At 46.3% G+C, this 27,765-nt stretch overlaps 1 protein-coding gene across 1 annotated transcript in view; it reads right to left on the bottom strand.

Moving 5' to 3' along the window:
• The window catches only part of ADAMTS19 (ADAM metallopeptidase with thrombospondin type 1 motif 19), a 284,879-nt gene that overhangs the window by 179,126 nt on the left and 77,988 nt on the right, over positions 1-27,765 (bottom strand). The window contains exons 6-7 of the mRNA XM_074994147.1: positions 23,095-23,252; positions 6,831-6,874 (exon numbers count right to left, since the gene is read on the bottom strand). Coding sequence (XP_074850248.1) covers positions 6,831-6,874; positions 23,095-23,252 — 202 coding nt within the window. The remainder of the gene's footprint in view (positions 1-6,830; positions 6,875-23,094; positions 23,253-27,765) is intronic.

The following is a 27,765-nucleotide window of genomic DNA, read 5'->3' as shown; positions in this document are numbered from 1 at the left end:
AAGAGAATGTATATAGGTGCTCCACAGTCTGCTCTTTTGAAAAAGGAGTCCTCCATGGCACTGGCCATGGAGGATTGCAGAGACACCCTGCCCATCGGCAGCGGGGCTCTATGGTGTGCGTGTCCAGCTGTGCTTAAAGCCTCATTGTCCCAAAAAGCCCTCTGCAGGAAGCTGAGAGCTTGCTTGCAGCAGCCAAAGCACAGGATCCTGCAGCATGCCCCTTGGCCACCCCCCAAGGAGTGACCTGAAACCATCGCCAACAGCCAGCCTCTGCAGCAGCCCCAGGTTTCCCCTTCCAAGCCATCACAGGGCTTGCAGGACCCTGGCCAGTCCCCAGAAAGAAAGGGCACCTTCCTGGACTGAGCCCAAGCTGAGGGACCTGCTCGGGCTCTGGAAGGAAGAGGAAGTGCTAAAGCAGATGGGGTGAAAGAGGCGAAATGCAGCTGCCTTCACCCACCTGTCAAAAGGCCCAGTCACCTTAGGACATCCTGCCCATGCCCCCAATCAAGTCTGCAGTAAGGTGAAGGAGCTGCAGCAGGGTTACACCCGGGCCAGGGACTCCACTGCCTGCTCAGGGGCAGATCTTGTGACCTGCCTCTACTACAAGGATCTCCACTGCCTCCTGGGGCCGAGGGACAGCTTCACCATCCCTCCTGGGCACTACAGCAGAGGAGCCGCACCCCATGGCTGAGGAGGGGCCTGGACCGGCAAACCACCCCATGGAAACAAACAGAACCAGACACCGAGGTCTCCAGTGATATGGGGCAACTTGTAATCGATCTCCTGTCCCAGTCATCAAGCTGGGTGACGGCCAGCTCGGCATTGGCAGACATTGTGGATGGACCCTCTGGTAAGTACACGGCAGGGTACACACCCCAGCTTGCAGGGCAGGGGCACCACAGCCACCAGCGGGCCTCCCACATGCCCAGCGTACCCGGACCAGACACAGCAGAGGTTGCCATGGTTCCCATTACACTGCAATGCCTGCCGGCAACATCCAGCCACAGCCCCCGGGGACAGCGCCACAAGCCACACGTGCAGGGATGTGTGGGTGAGGCTGGACCGCAAACTGAAAACAGCTCAGTTGACTGGAGATGCCTGCAGCACACACAATACACCAAGGCCACCTGCCACTCGAGCAGGTCTGCTGCCTGCAGTGCAGGAGGAGGGTACGGCCATCATGCTGTAACGAAAGACTGACTTTGTTTTCCTATCCATTCTTGCAGCCAGGCCGCAGGAGGGAGGGGAGAACCCTGACCCCTCCATGCTGCCAGAGAGCCAGAAGGAGGAGAGGGAACGTTTTCCATCCCCAGCAGTAGCATGAGGGGCTCGGAGGAGGAGGGCGTGATGGCGGGCTGATGCTAACGAAGGGACCTGTCACCCAGTGGAGGTTGCAGAGTGGTGTCTCCAAATCGACTATGGCCACTAGGTGTGGCAGAACCCCCCACGGGCTGACCTGATGGGCAACTTGAGGGATGTCACAGTGGTCCTGAGGGAGCACTCAGGGCTCCTGACATGTCTGGTCACCACCCCCGCTGCACCCACTCCCACCCATGATCCCCCCACCACACACCCTGCTGAGCATGCCCTCTCCTTGCCCCCCCCTTGCAATCCCCCATTGAGCCTGCTCCCACCAGACACTCCCCATGGCCCTACTTCACAGTGCTGCCCACCCCTTCACAGCCCCACCAGAGATGCCGGACCAGAGGTGGGAGAGGAGCCCGGGGCCAGCAGGGCTCATGGCATCCACTCTGATACCAAAGTAGTGCCCACCAACCTTCCTCCTGGTTGAGGTCCCCACTTCCCCCTCCCATAATAGTTTCCCCCTCTCTCCTCCCAGTTAAGGTCCCAACCTCCCCCCTGGTCCTGGTTGAGGTCTACCCTTCCCCAGTAACAGTTAAAACCCCCTTCCAAGTTCAGTTCCCCCCCCTCCCATCTTGGCTGAGTTCTAACCCCAATTTTCATGACCCCCCATGCCAAGGCACCCTTGTACATAGTTTGCCACCACTCTCCACTACAGTTACATTTTTATAGTTGTAAGTAAGACAGTTTTCATTAATCTATAAACCTTTATTTTTGCAACATCCCTGTGTCCCATGCTGTTGGTGGGGTGATGGTGTGGGGTGGATGTATGTGTATGGTGGGGTCGTGGTAGGGGGATAGTGAGGGGTGTACATGTGGAGAGGCTGCATGTGGTGACTGTGGGTGGTAGTCACTGCTGCTCATGTGCAAATCTCTCCCGAAGGGCCTCCCAAATGCAGACCTTCTCCCATTATGCCTGGAGGCTTGGGTCAGGGACCAGCTGTTTGTGGCTGAGGCCATACTCTGTCACCCACCACGGCGGAAATTGTGGGGGATGTAACAGACACCCACTATCTTGTGGACATTCTGTAACCCAACCTCCAGGCATGTTAAAAGGCATCACCACTGGCCCTTCAGACGCCCAAAGGCCTGCTCCATCACATTTTGGGACTGGTTGAGGCAAGTGTTAAATGCCTCCTCCGGTGGTCGGTTGTAGGAATGCATGAGCCAGGGCAGCAGGGGGAAGGCAGCACGTATCACCACGCACAGGGGCAGGGTAACATTCCTGACGCTGCTCTCCCAATAGTAGACATATGCCCCAGCCTCCATGCAGCAGCAGAGCCTACAATTACGGAACACAGGGGTAGTGTGTGTCCATTCGGCCCAGGCACACATAAACAATTGTAAATCGGCCCTTGCTGCGCACTGGCATCTGGAGCACTAATGAGTTGTAGCCTTTTCTATTGATGTGTGTTCCGGCACTGTGTCCTGGAGTGCGGATGAGGTATAAGGCACCAAAACAGTTTGGGAAACTGAGCGCAGTGAATCCCACAATGACTGTCTCCACATCCCCCACACTTATAACCCTGTGAAGCAGCATCACATTGATGGTGTGCACGACCTACATGGGAGAGAGCGTGTGCAGTGTCTTGCACATCCCACCCGTCCCTTCCCACCTGCCTCCTCCTGGCCCCTTTTCCCCTTGCACCTTTTCCTCCTGGCCTCCCTCCCCTGCCCCCGACATCCATACCCACAGGCATCAAGGGTCCCCCTTGCCCAGGATCCGCCTCACCCCTCCCGGTGTCAGGCATGTGATCACGTGACCTGAGCATGCCGTACCTTCATTATGACAGCCCCGACGGTCATGCCAAGCTGGTACCCTACTGACCCATAGATGTCCAGGGTGGCCAGCTTCCAGATGGCAATTGCCATCCATTTTTCAAGGGGTAGGGTGGGCCTCATGTGGGTGTCCTGGTACTTCAAGATGGGGGCAAGCCAGTGACAGAGCTATTGGAATGTCTGCTTGCTCATTCAGCAATTCTGTAGCCATCGAGCATCATCCCAGTCCTCCAGTACTAGCCGCTCCCACCAGTCACAGTGCCTGGCAGCTCGGAGTGGGTGCTGGCAGGATCCCAGGTCAAGTCACTCCAGTGCCCCAGTGGGAGGATCACCAATACGAGGAGTTGGAGGGCAGCAGTGAGCACCGTGGCAAGATGGCCAACCATGGCGTGGAGGATTGCCAGCTCAACAACAAGGAGCTGCTGCTGGGGGTCCATCAGGTTTCCATGCATCATTGGCTCCATGCAGGGCAGGGGTGTTTGGGAGGGTCCCTTTAAGGGAGCATCTGGCTTCGGGCTCCTGAAGGGCTTAGCAGCCATGCAACCTGGTCCACAGCATTTCTTGCTCCATTCTTTTGAAAGAGTGGCCATGGGTGTGTGAATACTCCCTTTCAAAAGAGCGGATCAAAAGCTCAATCTGCCTTTTGTGTGTAGACACACTCTTTCGAAAGATGATCTTCTGGAAGACCATCTTTCAAAAAAGCGCTGTAGTGTAGATGTAGCTCCAGAGTAAAAACTCTCCAGAGCACCATTCCTTCCACTTATTATCCTCCTCACTCACCCACAATGGTATCGCTGTCATGACTAGGCAAAGGGCTTAAGGTGCTCAATGTCTCCTTCTTTTTTCCATTCCCTACAGCGATGAGATTACCAGTCTCCCAGAATTCCATTTTGAACTATTCTGAAGCAAAACTATATCACCATCACAACACAATACAACTTAACACAATACAACACTGGAAAGTTGATCGATCTTGCCACTCAAGGTTTCTGGCACTCTGATAGTTCACCAATACTGCCAATGGGACAGACTACACACCTAATAATATGAGTTACAAAAGAAGAAACAAATATAAGAAACATTGACCTTTGTCAGTCTAATAGGTTATGTCTACATTAATGAGTTTTCTCTAAAAAGCCAGGGCTGTTTTGAAAAATAAAATCAACCATCTAAATACAAATGTGCTCTTTCAATGTTAAATCAGAAGAACGCAGCACTTTTTCTCATGGCCCTCTGCCTCACCCAGATGAGGAAGAGCACCTTTTTCTGAAAGATTCTTTTGGAAGAAAACTTGTTGATGCCCCATGGTCCCCTTTTTTCAAAAGCGCAGTTCTCATGGCACCAGACTGTTTGATCCCTGGGCTGTTCTTTCGAAAGAGTTGGGCTTTGTGGACTCTCTCTATCGAAATAGCAGATCGATTTCTCCAGTCAGCTTTTTTTGTATATGTGTGTGTGTGTGGATGCTCTCTTTCAAAAGAAGTTTTTTTGTTTTTTTTAGAAAAGATCTTCTGGAAGAACTTCTTTTGAAGGATTGCTGCAGTGTATTCATAGCCATATAGTCAGCCACCTTCTACAGCACCAAATCAAAGGAAACTTTAATTAACTCTATATCAGTAGACGACAAATTTTTAACTTTGCTTGGATTCATCACTTATGAATTGTCTCACTTGGCCTGCATCACAGAAATTTGGTTTATTGACCTGAAGGTGCAAAACTTGCTCATTTCGTCTGCTGACCTACGGCATGACCAGAGGCTTGGGCCCAGAGGCCACAAAACTGGATATAAAATAGACATTAGTTTCTCTCCAGAACTCAAATGAAGATAAAGCTTAATTGGTAAAAATATTTGAGTGCACCTTTTTAATGTGTGAAATCAAGGCAAAAGACTATTCTAAATATCTTATTACTCTATAAATGCGCAGATACAAAAAGCTTCACAAATAAGATGACAGAAATGCAGGCTCATCATCCTGAGAGATTTCAATAGCCATGAAAACTGTCTCAGACCCAACAACATTAAGCTTCTCATTTCAACTCTCCACCCAAGATTTGCCATCGGTAGTTTCCAGACCTGCCTGATCACCTGTACCCAGGACCCAGATCCTGAGCCTGGATGAAGATATAAGAAATGTAAGAATTTCTCCTCCAGGTGACCATAACGATCCACCCACGCCCAACCTCATCAGAAGTCAAGAAGAAACTGCCACTGTAAATCAACTTCCAAAAACATACAAAAAACTCACCCAACTAAGAGGCCAACAGGTGGAAGAATAGTGACCCCAACCTGTCTGTGACCACTGAAATGGACTATACAGCACTGAAATGCCCCATCCAATTCTACCACACAGACACACATCACTGGGACAAAGCATCAGCAAAACACTAGAGTCAGTGACAAACGAGCTAAGACAAAAGGAACATCTTTAAACATCTGTGAATCAGGCAAAAAAATCCTATTATTCCTTAATCATGTACCTTAGAGGCAAAGTTACACCCCACAAAACTTTTCTGTGAATTCACAGTGGTTAAACCTGCCATCTGGATGTCCTAAATTTATTAATGACCTACATACTGAATAGTTGTGATTACACTTGAATGGTCATGCTGGATGCTAGAAGACAAATCCTGACCTGGCAAACAAAGATAACACCACTCTACTGATCAAAATGAAGATTTACTCTTAAAGCCCACTTAAATGACTCAAACATCTCATGTAATCTTGATGTCCAACATGGCACATATCAGTTCTTCCACGAGACCTGGTAATGAAGGGCTGTCCTGCTAGCATTGGCAGTGCCATTAGCTACTGCAGATAGAAAAATAGTACTCTTGCATGGTACACGCTTCAAACTGAATATGTAGTACAAGTGCTTAGTGATTAGGACAAGCTCTCCTTTTCCTTCAAAAGCTAAAACAGTTGTCCGCTGGTGTTCAAATTCTACTTGCTACAATCTGACCTTGGTCAGGACACTGAAAAGGACCACTTGGACAGGAATATATGGTCGTCTGAGTTTGACTAAGTCTTTAACATTGTGATTTTTCATCTGAGGATACTGTCTACAATAGATGCCATTAAAATGACACCTAAATTAGTCAGTTTTAAATGCATGTCCCATTGTAAGTAAAGGGAATATGACAGCAACATATTAAGGTACATATAGTGCAAAAGAGCCCATTTTTGACTGTTTTACATGTTAATTGACATATTGTGTGCTTCTAAAAGGCTACACTGTTAACATACATTGTATCTATGGTACAATCTTTTAAAAGAAAAGATTCTGAAACAAAATAAATTTGTTATATTTTAAATAAACTATGAACATCCCTTTTAGTTTAACATTCTTGATTCAAATTCACTTGAAATACTGAAAGTGTTAAAGTGTCAAGGCAGTAAGAAAAATTGGTTTGCAAAAATCTGTCAGACTGAAAAGATTAGAAAATCAAAATATTTTCACTTTGTTACATTGTTTTGTTAATAACAGACACACATTCAAACTGCTGGTCATAGCAATTTTAGAGAGTTTTGCATTAACTAGAAATAAATATTCATCCACTGATGCCGATGTCTTCACTCAGCATTGCATATTTACGTAGCACTGACTTTATTTTTTATATATATATATATATATATATATATACACACACACACACACACACATTTCATTTTCATATTTACATTATTTACTTACCAACAGTATCACATGGTTCATCTTTATGCACGCAAAAATCCTTCCTAGAATGGAGGAGAGAGAAAAGACAATTTTAAGCAAGCCAATACTCTTAGATCAGTAGTGAGTGTGTGACCCATTTGCACATATTTTGTGTGGCTCAGTGAATAACTACAAGGCTCCATTATCTCAACAAGGAGTACAGTGAAGCAAATTCTGGGATTAACTAGAATACTTTCATATTAGTTTATCCACAGAGCAAATGTAAGGTTAATCATGTGACAAAAATGTACCTCACATTTTAAATACGTGGGTCATAACTCTTGGTAGTTTTACAATTTTCAGATCTTTTAAAATTCACTTTCAGTCAGTGGAGCCAGCTTTACCAAACTCTGATTCTCTTAATTTTCTTTTTAACTTAAGGGGAAAAAAACAATAGCGTTTAAAATTACAACTCAAAGAAACATTTGTGTTTTTACTGTTGAAAGTACTAGATTATTGACAGCATTTGTATTTACAAGGGAATAAAATTGCCAGAGTGAATCCAGACACATAATGGAAAGGATCATCTGTCAATGCATCTGGTGCTAAAATAATAGAAAGTTTGCAGTTTGAGTCTTGCGTAGCTTCCTCGTGATAAGGCTGTCCTAGCTGGCTACTATATATCTATTTTATATACGAGATGTATCCCCATAAAATATCAGTGTTTATTTTGCCAATTCAAACAAGCTGTTTACTCCTATGTTGATAACATTTAGGAACTAGTCTGACACCATCACATCCATTTTCCCTGCTCTTGAAGCCAAGTGCTAGTAAAATTCAATGGCAAGTTTGACATCTTATTGATGAGAGATTAGTTTTTACATGTAGGCCTATGAGAGGGATATTGATTTTAAAACTACATGATACTAACTTATTGTTTTCAAAGTAAAATTAGACAAAAAGGGGAACATTTCAAAATTAAATGCAGGTGCTGAATTTGCTATGAAATACAGTGTAACAATATTTTTGTACTTCGGTGAAATCCTCCAGATTTGCATTTAATTTATATCTGTACATACACACGTACACACACAGTTAAATTGTTATACCATTGGTGATATTCCTCTATATTTTTGAACAGAGTCTTTAGGCCAGAGATACCTCATATTATTTTAATATTCATTATTGCCATATCAATGGGAGCTGAATAACACTTGAATTACTCAGTGAACATTTCTGCACAGTGCACGTGCAGCATTCCTGATTCCAGTTGCAAGGCAGGCTACAAAACAGTTTAGGAGACTAAGCCCTTTGAGGCTGTACTTTTATAAAGTTTTAATGTACACATTTATTCATATGAGCTAACTAATCAATTGTTATATCAATCCTTGTGGTACCACATTGATATTCACACATCCTGAAAAACTGCAGTCATATGACCCTATGGGCTTAATCAATAAATTCTCACATTTTGCTCCTACAACAAAAAAGTTAGTTTATCATGAAATTCTAACAGGTAATCCATTGGGCAAATGGATTTTTTTTTCCAGTTATCTCCCATCTGAGGTAAATCTTTTTTCCAATGATCAGTATACGCAAGAGTATAATCTGGTACATGGGATGGGAGAGGAAGATGGAAGAGTTATGTCATTTTTAAAAATGCAACCCAAGTGTAACTGGAAGATGTGAAGACCAGTCTCACATAAATTATTTGGGTGCAAGGTAAGCCTCAAGTGACTGCACAGCTTTGTGAACTTCAGAAGCTTGATCAAGGCAACACCACTAGGGAGAGAGAGAGCAGAAAATCAGGAACAATGCCTTTGAAATTGCCAATCACTGGATTATCTGCTGGATAATTCAGGTACAGAAAAGCAAAACAATAGAAGAGAAAAACACCAAGGAATACAGCCCCCAGCATACTGTGGCGATAAAAGTCTTAACAACCCCCTGAGATGAGCATTGGGCATGGAACTAAAAATAGTGAAGGAGAAACTAATCAGACGGCAAGGGTTCTTTTATTTTTGTCTAAACTGCCACAGATCATATTAATGCTCTAGTTTGTAACATAATTCTTTGTCTTACACAGTCACACAAGGGACCTACTGCACTGTTAACCAACATGGCAAACCATAAAAAAAAATAGTACCTGCTGTAAAGCTTGTGTGAGGACTTAAGCTCCTATTCACGTGCTGCCAACACCAACCCTCTACAATCACTACTATTAACAGATGTTGCAAGCAGGTATAAAAGTTGAACAGACCTGAACATAATAGAGACATGACAATGGCAAAAATTTTAATTTGCCAATGTCTAAGAGCTTTTTGTTTGCTGTATAAATTTGGATTTTTTTCTATATATGAACAAGGTTTCTTTGCCCCTTTTTGACTGAACTATGAATCCTGGAATTGCACTGTGGGAATTTGGGGAAATAATTCTGTTATGTCTTGGCAATAGGGAAGGGCAACAAAAAGCCTCTAGGTACCAACATTGAAACAATGCAATACATCCATTAATTTCCCAGAAGGGGAGAGCATTACATTTGAGAACAGGCCCCTTAGTAAAGTTTTATGATGCCCTAACTATACTTCTAAATGACTCATTTAGCAGTTGTTTTCTGACTGCACTAGAATATCTTTACAAAGACTGTATCTGTACTCTCCATGGCTGTGTCTACACTACAAAACAACTTCAAAGTTGAGCATCTACACACAAAAAGCACACTCCCTTACTTCGAAGGAGTGTCCCGATACTTCGAAGGGAATCGTCTACACAGCAACAGCCCCTACTTCGAAGTAAGAGGCCAGGATATGATGCAAGCAGGAGTCACATGATCAACAAGCCCTTCCGGGCTTGCAGCCAGATACTCCCATAAAAGACCCCTCCCAACACTCCCTACCCTGCACCTGCTCAGAGCTGCCAGGCTGCACACAGCAGGGCAGACTGTGTGCTCAGGAGCAGACCTGGAGAACATGCCTAGCCAACCTGTTCCCCCAGGAGGATCTCCTGATCGCTGTGGCCAACGAGGTGGCCATGCTGCTCATTGTCATGTTCAAGCAGCAGGTCCAGGCCGGGCACATGGGCCCCATCTCACAGGCCCTGGGCTGGGCCCTGCTGCCTCACCTCTGGCCCCCTGTGATCCGTTGCCAATGGGCCTTTGCCACCAGCACCGAATGGTGGGACCGGTTAGTGCTGGGGGACTGGGACAATGAGCAGTGGCTGAGGAACTTCCGAACGACCAGGCAGCCATTCGAGGACCTTTGCCACTGGCTCACCCCAGGCCCCCAGCACTGGGACACATGAATGCAGCCTGCACTCCCAGTACAGAAGAGGGTGGCAATAGCACTGTGGAAGCTGGCCACCCCACACAGCCACCAATCCATGGGCCATCAATTTGGGATGAGCAGGGCCACCGTTGGGGCAGTGCTGCTTCAGGTAAGCCTGGCTCACAGCACAGATCCACCCTGGGCAAGTGACTACTGGGCAAGTGGGAGGGGGCCCTGCCAGGGACAGGGAATGGGGTCCACCCAGTCTGGTATTCATGGACACGTGTTCCCTCCACCCCTGCAGGTCATCTGAGCCATTAACACCATGCTCCTTCAACACCTCATCACTGCTGGGGATCTGGATGTCACCCTCACTGGGTTTGCAGGGCTGGGGTTCCTGAACTGTTTTGGTGAGACGGATGGAACCCACTTCACGATCCGGGCCCTGGACCACAGCAGGGTGCCTGCTTTAACAGGAAGGAGTACTATTCTGTTGTCCTCCAGGCCCTGACTGATGCAAGGGGCAGCTTCATGGATGTATGTGTGGGGTGGCTGGGCAGGGCCCATGATGCCTGGGTGTTCTGGAATTCATGGCTGGGATGCCAGCTGCAGAAGGGCATCTATGTTCCCCCATGGGAGCTCCCACTGGGGGACATCACAATGCCCCCCTTTATCATGGCTGATGCCACATACCCACTGAACCCGTGGCTCACAAGGCCATATATGGGATGCATCACACTCGCCCAAAACATCTTCAATGGGTGCATCGATCATGCCAGGGGCACCGTGACATGAGTGTTTGGGAGGCTGAAGAGGAGGTTTCGCAGCATCCTCATGAGGCTGGACGTCAGCCTTACAAATGACCCCACGTTGGCTGCCGCCTGATGTGCTCTCCACAATATTGTGGAAAGTAGATGGGAGCCCTTCATCCAGAGCTAGGCTGTGGACCTGGGGGCCAGGTACAAGCAGCCACCTGCTGCCCCTTGCCGCCAGGCCCTAAGAGATGGGATGAGGGTCTGGGAGGCCCTGTGTGAAGGTTTTGCCCAGGGTCCTCACTAACCCTTCCAGCCATCCTCTGCACCACATGGCCCCTGCTTCCCCATCCCCCACCCGCTCCCACCACACACAGGCACTCCTGATCCCCTACTCACCACTCCCTCACTACGCAATGGGGACTCGGGATTAGGGTGGGAACATCAACATTTACTGGGGTTGAGGGTAATAAACATTTTTGACAACAACAACAGAATGATTTAAACTATTTATATGTGGAAATGATGTACAGAAGGGAGACGGGGGGACCAGGGTGGGGGACCAAACCTGGAAGCGGGGCTGGGGTGGGGAAGGGCTCAGTTTCCCACTGGCATGGAGGGCCAAGGCCCACGGTGGCCACGGATGCCTTTACCACCCTAAGTCTGGAGCCCCCTGCGGGGCAGGGATGGACACAGGACCATGGGCAGGGTGGGGGGTTCTGCAGGCTCAGCCTCCCCAGAGTGCGTGTGTGGGGGGCGCTCTGGAGACACAGCTGGTGGGCCCGCACTGGCCTGGAGCCAACAGCCCAGGTCAAAGGGGACGGTTGGGGACATGTCAGCAGGGAGAGAGGCAGCTGCAGACAGGGTAGCTGGTGGGGTGTAATTGGCAGGGGGATTGCTGGCAGGGGGCTGCTTCAGGCCAGGCTGGTGAAGTGGCAGGAGGCTGAGCAAGGCGAGTGGCCATGGCTTAGGCCAGGATGTCCAAGCTCCCAGGCAGCTGCACCCACACCTCCCACTCCATCACCATCCAGAGCACAGCAGTCATATTGCACATGACCACCCAGCTGACGGCCACCTCTTCACCCTGCCATCACTGCTGTCAGGTGGCCTGGCCATTGTTGTGTGGGGATGCAGGCTGGGGTTATGGGGCAGACTCCGAGCCCCCTGTGGCTGTGGCCCAGTCAGATGGGCTGCAGCAGCTCCCAGATGGCAGACCTGTGGAGACAGAAGGGGACAGGAGGGTGGCCCATAAGTCTGTGTTCCGGCCCTGGGGAATGAGGCCCCCGTTCTGCTGGCCTCCTCCCTGCTCCAACGCTCCCAAATGGCCTGGGGAACACTATGGGATTCCAGATGCACTAGGGGTTCCCGCCTGGCGAGGGTTGGGTCAGGTTTGGTGCCCCTTATCCTTCCCCAGGCATGTGGAGTGCTGGGCTGTTTGGAGGGGGGGGTGCATCCTCAGGCTCTGTGACATTCAGAATTCCCCATACCTACCGGCTGCTACCTCCACGAGCTTGGGTGGTGCATGGGTGAAGGAGGCCCGGCTGGTGGTCCCAGAGGGGAGGGCGACAACAAGGGTCCCATTGCTGGACCCCTCATCATCACCCTTGGTCTCGGTGTCCCAGTCCTTCTGCGTGGAGCTGGTGGTGCCTGAGGGACCCACCTCATCCTCAGTGTCCGCAGGGGTGGGGCCGACGGTGTCCACCAGGTGGCATGGGATGGCCACCTCCCTGGGCCCCAGGAGCCGATGCAGCTCTCTGTAGTGGGGGGAGTGGGCTGGCCATGCCTCCCGATTGGCTCGCTATGTCCTGCACTCCTCACCTGTTGTTCAGGTGCTGTCCCTGGTTCAGCCAGGGCGGCCTTGTGTAATGCAAATTAAACATCCCACTTACACCATTAAAGCCTTCCATTTTACAGGATTATTTAGGTTCAAGAGACAGAGATTGATATATAGCAGGGATACACAGGAAAAGATGGAGAATGGCAGCAGAGGAAAAATATATAAAAATTCACAAATCTAATTTCCATAGGTAGTTTTATGCCCAACTGTATTTTTTAGATGTACAGGTTGAAACTCTCTAGTCCAGCACCCATGGACCTGACCAGGGCCAAATGAGAGAATTTGCTGGACCATGGGAAGTCAATGATGTCTACCAGAATTACTAACACTTCCACTACTTACTGGGCTCTTAGAAGACATTCAGGGGTAAATTAGAACTAAACAACAGTATAGAACACTGAGAATCAGGACTGCAGGCTGTAAACAAACTTTATGGGACCACAGGAAACTTGGCCACACCCATGACAAGCAGTTATCTAGCTAACTAAAATCATTCCGGATTACGGATGTTGCCAGCTAAGAAAGTTGCTGGACTAGAGAGGTTCAACCTGTTTTTAACTTTCAAGCTGTAATCAGACCAATATGTAGCTAGGAGGTTTAAATTCAAACTGGTCAACAATTTCCGAACAAAATTTACACATGAAAAACAATCTCAACTGGCTAACTAATTCTTCAGAACAAAATAAAACTTCTGAAGCATCTGTTATTCTTAATTCTCCTAAATGTTAACATTTCAAACTATGCAAAGCTGTAAGTATATACAGTGTAAGAATATACAGTGAACTGAGTTCTTTATGAAAAGAAACCTAACAGCATTACGGAATTTTTTTTGCGCATGTTGTCTCCTAAATGTTAACATTTCAAACTATGCAAAGCTGTAAGAATATACAGTGTAAGAATATACAGTGAACTGAGTTCTTTATGAAAGGAAACCTAACACCATTAGGGAATCTTGTTGTGCATGTTGACTAGGAGCTATGGGACAATTGCCCAAGCAACATGTTTTCACAAGTCCCATGGCCCATATTAGCTACAGATATAATTAATAGACCCCCCACATGGCAATTTTCACTTTACTAGCAAATGCCACTATTCTGGACTTGTGTGGATGACTCATGACAAGATTTTAAATATTCTTTTCTTTCCCTCTATTTTTAGGCAATGGAGGCTTTGAAAAAGCACCCCATACACAGTGTATTGAGCCACATGACACTTTCTAAACCTACTGTCCACTTCACTTGCATTGGAATTAACAGACTTATTACTGGAGGTTGGGAGAATTTAAATAATAGATTTATACAACAGCACACTGAATTACACCATTAATTTATTGTCAATGGAGCTTCATTTCAAGAAGTATTTGGTAATATTCCAATGTATGCCATTGGGTGTGGTTGGATACAGCCTATCTTAGTGGGTCAGGAAATCTTACTGGAGATAAATCTAGTTATTTAATTACAACCAGCAGACCTCTGAAGCTAGGTGTTGCTAGCAATCATTATGCTTCTGTCTTCACATTAAAATGATGTTTTTAAGAAGATGGCCTCGAAGTTTCACAAATTACTCTGTTAACAATTACTAATATACAAATCAAAGTAGCCCATGTTAAAGGGATTACTGAAACTGATACATCTCACAAAAGTAAATGTAAATGAGTAATTATCATCCAAGTGTCATGTATCTAATGATGCCCCACAGTGATCTATCCTTGGCCCAATGTTATTCAACATCTTTAGCAATCCCCTGGATGAAAGAAAAGATTCCTTGTGTTGTAGTAACTGCAGTTCTTTGAGATATGCAGTTCTTTACAGTGCACCCCAAGTACTCAGGAGCAGATAATTTTTCATAGCAGTATCTGTTTTGTCCACACATCTGCCACCACCTTGTGGTCTGTACTGAGAGTAATAAAAAATGTCAGATCACCACCATTTGAGCTCCTTCTGTGCCACTCAAGGAATTGAAGCAGCAACAAAGGAGAGCGGCTAATACGCTATGCATAGAAACATCACATCTGAAAGATCTCTGATTATTACAAGGTGAGTAACCTTTCCTCAGTCTTGAATTGTGTGTCGTACATGTAGTGCATTTAAGTAGGGTCCCTGTGAATGAAGTAGATAAAATCCTTTGCCATAACAGGATGAAAGACTGTCATGTTCAGGGAGGCATCACAGGCAGCTGCTACCCCAGTGGTTAAATTTTTGTAAAACTATCAGAGTTTCATGTTGCTGCTCTGCAGATACCAGTAAGAGATATGTTCTTGAGAAAGGCTTCTTGCTTGGACCCCTGTTGAACAAGCTCCCACACTGCTTTCAATAGGGACATTGCTCAGGCTGTAACAGAACAGCACACATCCTGAGATCCACTTTGATAGCCTCCTTGCAGAGACTTCTGAATGATTCTGTCTTTTCCTTTCCAACCCTTCCACAAACGAGACAATTTCTACGAGACTTCTAAATGATTCTATTTCCCTAGGTAGAGCTAAAGACCAAGATGCCTACCACACAAATGGAGTACCATGCCACCTCTTTCCTCCCTCCTAGTTTGTGGTCTAGGGTAGAATAAGGATAAGTAGGTACTTTTAATTGATGTGAAAGTCAGTCACTATGTTGGGATAAGCTTTAGGTACAGTGTCATGGATGCCTTATCCTTGTAGAAAGCGTATTCGCTCATCAATGAATGACAGTTTGAAACTGGAGGAAAGTCAACAAGTCTGACAACTTCCACCAAAGAGATCTATTCTGTTTGTCTCTTCATGAGGTGTAGACATGGCCTGTCTCTGCCTGATCTGCTGCAGAATCACCAGCAAGTTGGGGTAGGTAAGAACAGAATATTTTAGCTGTTTCACAGGCATGAGATACTTCTTTTTGGCCCTTTATGGTACTGGCGGAACTGTGATGGTCATGTGCTATGTGACAAGTTTGACAATGGCTTCATTTATATAAATCACCATTATCTATTATGCGGAATATCTAACTGGAGAATCTACAACTTTTCTGCCATCCTTTTAAAGACGTCCTGAAAGGACTTGGGTTCATCTCAACATGGCAGGAAACTGCAACCCCAGCCTTGTCCAGAGATGAGAAGGGCACCAGCATTTTGACGATTTTTCTCCTTGTGGCTGCTGTTGTGCCAACTCCAGGGGAAGCTGCAACAGTTTTTCCTCCTCCTTGAGAAATTTACACCTATGAGGTTCCCTCCTTCACTATAAGGCAAGTACTTTGTGTGTTTCAGGTCCTAATACCACACTACCCTTATGGAACCTCCCCCTTAGCGTGTGAGCCCAGGTTTATTGACACCAGTACATACAAAGAGGCATCAACTAGGACACCATGGGCACCTCTGACACCATCTGAGTTCAGTCCCCACAAGGGGCCTCTTGGGGAGAAGAAAGTTGTTTGGACTAAGCCCCTATAACTGAGGTAGGAATGTTAAGGTGCGAGTAATCTGGTAAGCAAGTAACCACCAAAGTTTGCTAGTTACTCAGTTAACCATTCAGCCTCCCGCACTGCGGTGCATTTAAAAGGCTGAGCAGGCACGCAGGGTCTCCTCTGTCAGGGAGCTGGGAATAGCCAGATCCCTATGGCAGGAACATAAGAACATAAGAACAGCCATACTGGGTCAGACCATAGGTCCATCAAGCCCAGCATCCTGTCTTCCAACAGTGGCCAATGTCAGGTGCCCCAGCAGGAATGAACAGAGCAGGTAATCATCAAGTGATCAATTCCCTGTTGCCCATTTCCAGCCTCTGATAAACAGAGGCTAGGAACACCCTCCATGCCCATCTTGGCTAATAGCTAGTAATGGACCTATCCCCCATGAATTTATCTAGTTCTTTTTTAAATTCTACTATAGTCTTGGTCTTCGCAACATTCTCCGGCAAGGAGTTCCACAGGTTAACTGTGTGTTGTATAAAAAAGTATTTCCTCTTGTTTGTTTTAAACCTGCTACCTATTAATTTCATTTGGTGACCCCAACTCTTGCGTTGTGAGAAGAAGTAAATAACAATTCCTTATTTACTTTCTCATACCAATTACAATTTTATAAAACTATCATATCTCCCCTTAACCGCCTTTTTCCAAGCTAAAAAGTCTCAGTCTTATTAATCTCTCCTCATATGGCAGATGTTCCATACCCTTAATCATTTTTGTTGCCCTTTTCTGAACCTTTTCCAATTCCAACATATCTTTTTGGAGATGGGACGACCACATTTGCACACAGTATTACAGATCAAGTATCAGAGGGGTAGCCGTGTTAGTCTGGATCTGCAAAAGCAACGAGGGGTCCTGTGGCACCTTATAGACTAACAAAAATGAATGAGCACAAGCTTTTTGTGGGTGACCAGCATCTGCCGAAGTGGGTCTTTGCCCACGAAAGCTTATGCACATACACTTCTGTTAGTCTATAAGGTGCCACAGTACCCCTTGTATCACAGATGTGGACGTACCATGGATTTATAGAGAGGTAATGATATTTTCTGTCTTATTATCTATTCCTTCCTTAATGATTCCCAACATTTTGTTAGCTTTTTTGACTGTCGCTACACATTGAGGGGATGTTTTCAGAGAACTATCCACAATGACTCCAAGGTCTCTTTCTTGAGTGGTAACAGCTAAGTCAGACCCCATCATTTTATATGTATAGTTGGGATTATATTTTCCAATGTGCATTACTTTGCAATTATCAACATTGAATTTCATCTGCCATTTTGTTGCCCAATCACTGAATTTATTAAGATTCTTTCACACCTCTTCACAGTCTGCTTGGAACTTAACTATTTGGAGTAGTTTTGTGTCATCTGCAAATTTTGCCACCTCACTGTTCATCCCTTTTTCCAGATCATTTATAATTATGTTGAATAGGCCTGGCCCCAGTACAGACCTCTGGGGGACACCATTATTTACCTCATTCCATTTTGAAAACTGTCCATTTATTTCTACCCTTTGTTTCCAATCTTTTAACTAGTTACCAATCCAAGAGAGCACCTTCCCTCTTATCCCATGACAGTTAACTTTGCTTAAGAGCGTTGGTGAGGGACCTTGTCAAAGACTTTCTGAAAATCTAAGTACACAATATACACAGGATCCCCTTTCTCCACAAACTTGTTGACCCTTTCAAAAAATTCTAACAGATTGGTGAGGCACAACTTCCCTTTACAAAAGCTGCGTTGACTCTTCCCCAACAACTTATGTTCATTAGTGCGTCTGACAATTCTGTTCTTTACTAGATTTTCAACCAGTTTGCTCGGTAATGAAGTCAGACTGACTGGCCTGTAGTTGCCAGGATCACCTCTGCAGCCCTTTTTAAAGACTGGCATCACATTAGCTATTCTCCAGTCATCTGGAACAGAAGCCGATTTAAATGACAGATTACAAACTACAGTTAGCAGTTCTGCAATTTCACATTTGAGTTCTATCAGAGCTTTTGGGTGAATACCATCTGGCCCTGATGACTTAATACTATGTAGTTCACAAATTTGTTCCAAAACCTCTTCTAATGATACCTCAATTTGAGACAGTTCATCAGATTTGTTACCTGAAAAGAATTGTTCAGGTTTGGGAATGTCCCTCACATCCTCGGCCGTGAAGACTGATGCAAAGAAATCATTTTGTTTCTCTGCAATGACCTTTTCATCCTTGAGTGCTTCTTTAGCATCTTGATCCTCCAGTGGCCCCAGTGGCTGTTTAGCAGGCTTCCTGCTTCTGAGGTACTTAAATTTGTTTTTTTGCTACTACTTTTTGATTCTCTGGCTAGCTGTTCTTCAAATTCTTTTTTGGCCTTCCTAATTATATTTTTACACTTCACTTGGCAGAATTTATGTTCCCTTCCATTTCCCTCATTAGGATTTAACTTCTATTTTTTTAAAGGATGCCTTTTTTGTCTCTCACTGCCTCTTTTACTTTATTGTTTAACCACAGTGGCACATTTTTGGTTCTCTTACGTTTCCTAAATTGGGGTATACATTTAAGTTGAACCTCTAGTCTGGTGTCTTTAAACAGTTTCCATGCAGCTGGAAGGGATTTCACTTTTGTTAAACAGAAATCAAAAGGCACAGTACTTAATTTCCTCATTTTTGTGTAGTCCACCTTTCTGAAATTAAACAGTACAGTCTTGGGCCGCTGTAGTATTTTCCCAGCAATGGCAATGTTAAATTTAATTATATTATGGTCACTATTACTCAGAGGTCCAGACACATTCACCTCTTGGACCAGATCCTGTGCTCCACTTAGGACTAAATCAAAGATCGCCTCTCTTCTTGTGGGTTCCAGGACTAGCTGCTCCAAGAAGCAATCATTTAAGGTGTCAAGAAACTTTATCTCAGCTTCCCATCCTGAAGAACATGTACCCAGTCTATATGGGGATAGTTGAAATCCCCCATTATTATTGTTTTGTTTTTATTTTGATAGCCTCTCTAATTTCCCTGAGCATTTCATAGTCACCATCATCATCCTGGTCAGTTGGTCAGTAATATATCCCTACCATTATATTATTATTATTCAAGCAGAGGATTACTATCCAGAGAGATTCTATGGTACAGTTTGGTTTATTTATGAATTTTACTTCATTTGACTCTATACTTTCTTTAACGTATATTGCCACCCTTCTCTCCAGCACTACCCATTCTGCCCTTCTGATAAATTTTGTACTCTGGTATTACTGTGTCCCATTGACTGCCCTCATTCCACCAAGTTTCTGTGATACCTACTATATCTTCACTTAAAACGTGGCATGCTAGCTCACCCATTTTATTATTTAGCCTTCTAGCATTTGTATATAAACACTTTAAAAATGTGTCACTCTTTAGCTGCCTGCCATTACATGACGTAATTGAAAGGGACTCTATTTTACTTGACTGTTCCTCATCAGATATTACCTGTGTTTTACCATGCTTATCACCTTTCATCCTCTCCTCCTTATTAGGACATAGAGAATCTGCAATAAGAGATCCTGCCTCAGGGATGCCACCATCTGAACCACACGTGCCTCTGCACCTGTCGGCTTTCCACCAGCCCTTAGTTTAAAAACTGCTCTATGGCCTTTTTAATTTTAAGTGCCAGCAATCTGGTTCCATTTTGGTTTAGGTGCAGCCCATCCTTCCTGTATGGGCTCCCCACTTCCCAAAAGTTTCCCCAGCTCCTTATAAATCTAAACCCCCCCCTCCTACACCATCATCCCATACATGCATTGAGACCCTGCAGTTCTGCCTGTCTAACTGGCCCTACATGTGGAACTGGAAGCATTTCAGAGAACATTACCATGGAGGTCCTGGACTTCAATGTCCTACCTGGCAGCCTAAATTTGGCTGAGACAGCCTGTGTGCTGGCTCAGCATTTGAAATGGAGAGCAGCAGGGAGGGAAACTGCCTGATCCCCCAGTGCAAGCTGGAATAGAGGCTGAGCCAGCCACTCCCTGTTTACTCAGGGGGGGAGCTACAAGCAACCAGTAGCACTAACTGATAAGCAGAAGCTTATCAGTTAGTTGGGTAATTGGATACTCTATTACATCCCAAAACTGAGGACAGTTACACACAACAGGGCCTGGACAGGAATAGCTAAGTGCATTTGTTTAGAGTACTAACTGGCCATCATGACTTAAACAGATAGGCCTAAAATTGGACTATGTGGACTCTGTAAGATTATTTTTGATCATATGGAAGGGCTTTGAAAAAAAATAGGGAAAAGTTTTCTAAGTAATCCAAAGTCTTCGGGTAACAAATTACATTATGCCATTTAATAAAAACATCATATTCATGGCGTATTATTAAAAAGGCATTGTTATATTACCTGAAAGACAAAGGGAAGAGTGCTAAGTACTCAATAACTTTTGTTGGTGGTAACTATGGACTATTCAGTCACGTCTGGTTTGCCATAAAAAAAGAGAAAAAGAAGAAGAAAAAAAAATCAGGTCTGACTAGTAAAGAGGCAAGAGGTTTCTCTATCTGAAGGGAGCAGCACTGCAAGCCCGACAACCAGGACAGCTGCCAAGGGGACAAATACTTAATCCCTAACCAAGAGAAACTGTTGAGGCAATTGGGAACATCCAGGAATGAGTGAATTTTACCTTTTGACTTTAAGAATACTGGGGGCTATGCCTCTCCACCCAAGCCAACACAGACTTGAAATAGCAGCAGGAAGCTGCAAAAGGTGGACAAGGGGCATAACTCCAAACAAGCCACTAGAGAAAATTTGCATTATAGGGTCCATGCCCCAAACTGAAGGGACAAAGGTAGGAAAGAGCCCAGGGAAGCAGGCTTAGGCACTGTGATGGGAGAATAGTATTAGTGTTGATTACCAAAGAGCCCTGGGCTGGGACACAGTGGAAAGGAAAGGTCCTAAGGTTGCCAATACCGATTGGACATATTCCTGGAGGTCTCATCACATGACAGTCTTTAATTAAAGATTTACCTCTTAATTTCTAAAAAGTCCACGACAATCCTGCAGCACTGGCAACCCAAGCAGGGCCCATGTCCACCCACCACATCCTCTGAGATCTGAGGATCAAATGCTTGTGGAGGCCAGAAGATTCCTAGCATAAAATCAGGAAGGATGCACCTCTGCCACCCAGGCAGAGCAGCAACAGGCTGGAACTCAGGTGCACTAAGCTCTCCCGGCCAACCAAGCACACTATCACAGGTGAACAGTGCTATGTTGAATTTTTATACCAGGCTTCAAACTGACCAACTAGCACTATTTAGAATGTGTTAGCTAATACTATTAAAAACTCTTTCCTATTCTAGTTAAGACAAACCTCGAATGTTATTCTTCTTCATTTTAGAGTAAATGGAAGTACAGGGTGGTTTTAAGATCCACATTTTCAAAGATATTTCAGTTATGTACAATGAACAATGTAGATGCCTAGTGAGATTTTTCAGAATGCCCAGGCACCTAAATCCCACTGAAATCAATTTGCTATCCATAAAAATGACCAATCCCATTTTGGAATCTTGCTAAATTCTTTGCCTCGGGGACTTCATATGTTGATGAATTCCTGTGTCCACATGTGGAGTAAAAAAAAAAGAAAAAAAGTTTCCTTTTACTGGATTTGAAGCTGCCACTTCGAAATGTTATTGAATGTCTCATTGTTCTTGCATTATGAACAAGTGAGAATAGAAGCTTCCAACCACTTTGCTGTCTACTATTCGTTATTATGTGAACTATTATTGTGCCTCCTCGCCTTATGAAGATAAACAATTATAAATTTGTTCATGTCTCCACATGACAGTTTTAACAAACCTCCCCCACATTATGTAACCATTCTCTGAACCCTCTCTAATTCTGCAATATCTCATGAGATGGGGTGACCAGTAGCACCTCAGTAATGTAAATGAAGTGACATTATTTAATTATATCATGGTAGTATAACACTTCCTGTGTTTCACAAAACAAAACAGCAGTCGTATAGCACTTAAAAGACTAATAAAATAAATTATTAGGTGATGAGCTTTTTCTTCAGATCTGAAGAAGTGGGTCTGCCCCACAAAGGCTCATCACCTAATAAATTATTTTGTTTGTCGTTAAAGTGCTCCATGACTGCCTTTATGTTTTGTGAAACATACAGACTAACACAGCTACCTCTCTGTGACTATTTCCTGTGTTGTTCTCCATCCTATACTGAATGCAGTCTAACATCTTGTTTGCTTTTTTTGGCTGCAGATGCACACTTAACAGAAGTCTTTACTGAGCAGTTCACAATGACATCCAGGTCCCTCTCCTTAGTTTTTAAAGTAAATTTAGCACCTTGGACTATGTATGAATAGCTTAACTTTTCCCTCCAAAATTACATTAATTTATACTTGTTGATCTTTAACTTTGCTTGCCAACATGCTGCCTACTCATCTAGCTTGGTCAAGTCCCACTGAAGTTTTCAACAGTCCTCTCTTGTCTTGATTAACCTAAATAATTTCTCATCACTTCCAAATTTCCCTATTTCACTGTTCACAGTTCTCCAGATCTAAAATGTATTTATTAAACAACAAAAAACACAGAACCTTGAGGTATCCCTATTACTCCAGGTTTTTAGTTTTTAATAATCATTTTTTCAGATTCAGATGTAACACTTACTGGTGAGTTATTCTCCAGATCATCCCTAGGTACAACATGTATTACACTGCAAACCTCTGGAACTGTTGCTGTTTTGAACGAGGTATTGCTTATTTTTGTTAGCCACTCAGCCACTTCACAGTCAAGCTCCCTAAGAACTCCTGACATATAACAACTGGACCTGGTGACAAACTGCTTTTTATATCATTGATTTGTTCTTACAACTTGATCTCTGATAATACTTCACTTTAAACTACCAGAAAGAGCAGAAGAGGAGGCTGTATCTACACTTCTTTCCATAGCTAAGGCTAGAGCCAGACCGTGTCACCTCACAAAACAACTGAACTTTTCTAACTCTACAGTCCTTTCATTGGCTATGTGACTATACTTGAGACTGTTTTTAGAAAATATTACCTTGTGATGAGTATGGCTGCATCGATCGATGACATGTCTTCTCCCCAGCTTGTTGACATTTCTAAATGTATATCGTTCTTCTTGCCAAACTCCTCATGTTGCCACTTACAGAAACTCTCCAGCATTTTTTCCCCATGATGCCCGATATACATATCAGCCTGAAAATTGAATTGCTTGTTTTATTATATAAACACATAAATCATAATACATAATTTTCCCATCTTTTAATTGCCCATATACCAGTTAGGAGATCACAAATTTGAGCACAATTTTCACACAAATATCAGAATGCCTCAGCCCAGAGCTGGGATTGCCAGGTGCCTAGTTTTCAACTGAAATGTCTGATCAAAAACAGACCATGGGGGCTCTGGCTGTCAAAAGTCTTGTTTGTGGACTTGGCAGGCTCCCCACCTGGACTCCATACAGCTCCCAGAAGCGGAAACATGTCTCTCTGGCTCCTAGGCTCCATATACTATCTATGCTCCATGCATCAGCTCCACAGCTGTGACCAGGAACCACAGACAATGGGACTTACGGGGGAGGGCAGAGGCCGTGCACACCATGCGAAGCCACCTGGCTATGCCTCTATCTAGGAGCCGAAAGACACATCACCACTTCTGCGGAACACCCTGCCAAGGTAAGTGTCACTTGGATCCCATGCCCTGCATGCCCTCCTACACCCCAACCTCACGTCCCAGCTTACAACCCCCTCCCACACTCGAATTCCCTCCCAGACCCTGCACCACCTCCCATACCCCAGCTTGTGGCCCCAGCACTTTCTATGCCCCAGCTCCTTCCCAGAGCCTCTTCACACATTTTAAACCCCTAATTTCTGGTCTCCCTCCAGAGCCTGTCTGCCCCAGCCCAGTGCAAATGAGAACGGCTGGGTGGGGGAGGGAGTGAACAACAGAGGGAGCGGGTTTGAGTGAGTGGGGGGCCTTGGAAAAGGGGCAAAACCACAGAGCAGGAGTGTTCAGCTTTGTATGATTAGAACATTGGCAACCCTGCTGCAGTTAGTCCTAATTACTCATGTGAAGCTGTCATAACAGATTTGTCTGCCACGAATTGTTAATCTGGAGTTGTCGAGATATGAACACATTTCTGATTGCTTGTTTTCACTTTATTTTTCCTGTAGTATATACAAGATATAGTGTAAAAAGAAAAATGTTCTCAAATAATTTTCCAAATACAACCATATGCTTTGCTTCAGATAATAAAAATATCTTCTATTTTATGTCATCATAACATATATATGGCACAATTGTGTTAATTTCAAAAACAGAAACCAACTTCAGTTGCTTTTAATTAATTTAATTTTTGTGAAAAGTATGCCCTCAGATGCACACAGTGGAACTGGTCACCCAAATTCTTCTCCCCATATGTACTGGTCTTCTGTTGACATAAGCTGGAGTTCGTTGCATGTAGAGAGAGCACTGATGCCAAGATCCAGTGTTTGGATTTGAGAGGGTTTTTTTTTCCTTCCCTGCTGAGAGGATTACAGTATGTCCAAACAAGAAATGCTTCTTTAGCCACTAGCATAAGTATAATTTAATGTATTTAAATTTACGAGTTAGAATGGATCTTATGTGGAAAATAAGAAACCATTTTTATGTTTATGAACTCCTAGTAAAAAATGAAAAGCTCTCAAAGACTTTGTAAACTAAGAAAATATCCACATACTACTGCTCTGAAATATGACAGAACCACCACAGGTCACGCCAAAGAATGCCTGCACTACAGCAGGTTACTCATCTCTTCAATAAGGCTACGTCTACATTGCAGCAATAGAAGTCCTCCCAGAAGATCTCTTCTGAAAGAACTTCTTTCAAAAAAGTGCCTCCATAAACGAAAAAGCAGATCAAAAGATCTGCTCTTTTGAAAGAGAGCGTGCACACATACACCCCGCACTCTTTCGAAACAACGGGCCAGGGATCGGAAAAAACAGGCTCCATGAGGACTGCTCTTTCGAAAAAAAGATCCTGAAGAGCATCTACATGTTTTCTTTCTAAAGAAGCTTTTGAAAAAAGTTACTCTTCGGCCACATCTACACTAGCAATGAGTTTCGAAAAAAATTCAAAGGAAGGGTGGCCCAAATGTGGCTCTATGGTTACTACCAGCCATGTTTCAAGATGTAGGGACATAGAAACCCTGTGGTAGGAAGCTGAGACCATGCTGCCAGCAGCAGGGAGAGCACAAGCACACATCCCTGAGCCCCTGAATACCAGCCACTGCCAGCAGCCAGGGGCTCCACAGTGAGACAAGCCAGGGCTCCCTGGAGTCGAGCCAGGGAGTCCCTCCTGGATGAAGGCCAAATTGAAGGACCTCCTTGGACTTTAGGGGAGGGTGGTAAGAGGTGCTCCTCCTGCAAACCCGGGTGCAGCGCTGGAATGCCAACACATTCATGTGGCTCTCCAACAGCCTCACTGCCCAGGGGCACCCCAGCTGCACCTCAGATCAAGTACAGTCTAAAGTTAAAGAAGTCCAGCAGGCATACTGCTGCACCCAGGATGTGGCCAGCCAACTGGGGGGCACTGCCCACCCTGTGCCCCCATTAGGAGGAGCTGGAACGTCTCCTCAGCCCAAAGCAGTGGTACCCTTGGGCACACCATAAACATGGCCTACCTGCATCCAGAGATGGAGCAGGATCCAGACACACCCAGCGAAGAGGAGCTGGGACCCTTGGGAGCCACCTTCCCTCCCATCCAAGGGACCAGGAGACCATGGCTGGCAGCGATGACAAGCAAGCCAACAATGGGACCCTCGTCATTGCCATCCCCTCCGGATCATCCAGCCGGGACCTCTCCAGCCGGGCTTCTCATGAGTTCATGAAGGGAGCAGCAGGGAGGGACCAGGTGCTCTGGATACCTCAGAGCCTGGGAAGCAGGAGCCCACCTGTAGTGAGTCAGTATGGCCTCCTGCTGACTCAGCGGCTGAGGAGGCTGCGCAGAGGCCCTGGTGGGTGGGCCCGGAGCCAGAACACCAGCGGCCCGCCCCTCAGAAGGCGGGGCCCAGGGCTAGAAGGGCCAAGGGCAGGGCTCGGGACCCATTAAAACCTGGGCCTCCGGGCAGGGAGGAAGCACCTGCACGAGCTCCCCAGCGCCAGGGGCAGAGGGTCTGTCACCGCCCGGCCGGGCCAGAGGAGCAAGCCCCCAGCGGCCCCGAACGACCATTGATCCAGATGCCCCAGGGGGACTACCCGGACTTCCCAGACCTGCCAGGACCCTCACGCCGGCGGAGACCTCCCGCCTTGGAAGAAGCCCCGGACGCGGCCAGACCAGCGAGGGTGAGCGACCACGGGGCCCCAGGAGCAGCCTGCCCCGGAGTCCCAGCGGACCCTGCAGCCCCCAGGCCCAGGATCGCCTCAGGCCCACCATGCTACCGCCGCCAGACTATCCCAATGACATTGACATGAGCGACTGGCTGGAGCCCCCAAAGGTGGATGATTTGGAGGAGACCAACCCCGCAGGACCCCCTGACCAGATGGACTGGGACCTTCCCCCGGTGGAGGTAGAGGTAGGAAGTGGCCCGGAAAACGACGCTCCCAAATGCATGGCAGTGTGTTGCGGCCTGGATCCCCACTGCTGTGGTCGTGTGTGAGTGGCCCCAGGGACCTGGGCCTGGTCGCAGTGGAGTGGGAGGGCCTGCGACCCCCTACCCCGTCCTTGACAGGGCCAGCCCGCACTGGGCCTGTGCTGAAACCCTTGTGCTGTTGCCCGGCCCCGAACTGAGGGCTGAGCCTATGCTCAAATCCGTGTGCTGCTGCCCTGCCCTGAACTGAGGGCTGGGCCTGTATTGTATTACAATGGTGAACTGCTGCCCCGCCCCAAACTGAGGGCTGGGCCGGTGTTATAACCCTCTTTTGGTTGCCGCCCGCCCTAGGCCAAGGGCTGGGCGTCCGAGGACTCCTGCACCGCCCCTGCCACATTCTCCTCAGATCCATCGTCCAGGGGCCAGCCAAGGCCACAGCATGGGAGTGGAGGGCAAGGAAGCTGGAACCCTACACCATCCCATGCCTACACAGAACTGTCGCTGGGCCGGCCGCCAACAAGGGGAGGAAGAAACAACTGCCACCACAGCCTCCCTGCAGGACATAATGGTCATGCTGCAGGACTGGCTGGTGATGGAGTAGGAGGTGTGGGTGCAGGCGGCAGACAGCTTAGACATCCTTACCTGGGGTGTGACCACCTACCTCACCCAGATTCCCCCTCCCTTGCCCTCTCACCTCACAACCCCCCCCTCCCCCCACGCCGCAGTTCCCAACCTTGCTGCCCTGCTCCTGCCTGCCCTTTCACCCACCAGCTGGGTGGCACCTGGTCAGTGGCACCCCAGACAAGATGGCTGCTCCCCAGCCACATGCCTCCTCTCCCCCCCCGGTCCCCATCTCCTGCTGACTCCAAGACCATTGTACACCTCCCACACCCCTACCTCCCAATGATCCTGGCCAGTCCCGATGGGGACCCTGGACCCACAGTGAGAGGGGCTCCCATGGCTGGCACAGCTCCCAGCCCCCCACTCTGGTTTACGATTGAGGCCCCCCAGTCTCACCCCAGGACCCTCTCTCCAATTTTGGTTGCCTCCACCACCCCCTCCAGGATCTGTTTTAAATATTTCTCCCCCATTCCCCTTTGTAAATAGTTTAAGGCTCACGCTGCACTGTTTTATATTGCTTTT

This window comes from Carettochelys insculpta, chromosome 5 (genome assembly GCF_033958435.1).
Source record: "Carettochelys insculpta isolate YL-2023 chromosome 5, ASM3395843v1, whole genome shotgun sequence".
Classification (NCBI taxonomy): domain Eukaryota; kingdom Metazoa; phylum Chordata; order Testudines; family Carettochelyidae; genus Carettochelys; species Carettochelys insculpta.
Note: the sequence above shows the minus strand (reverse complement) of the source record. Positions and strands in the feature narration are given on the sequence as shown.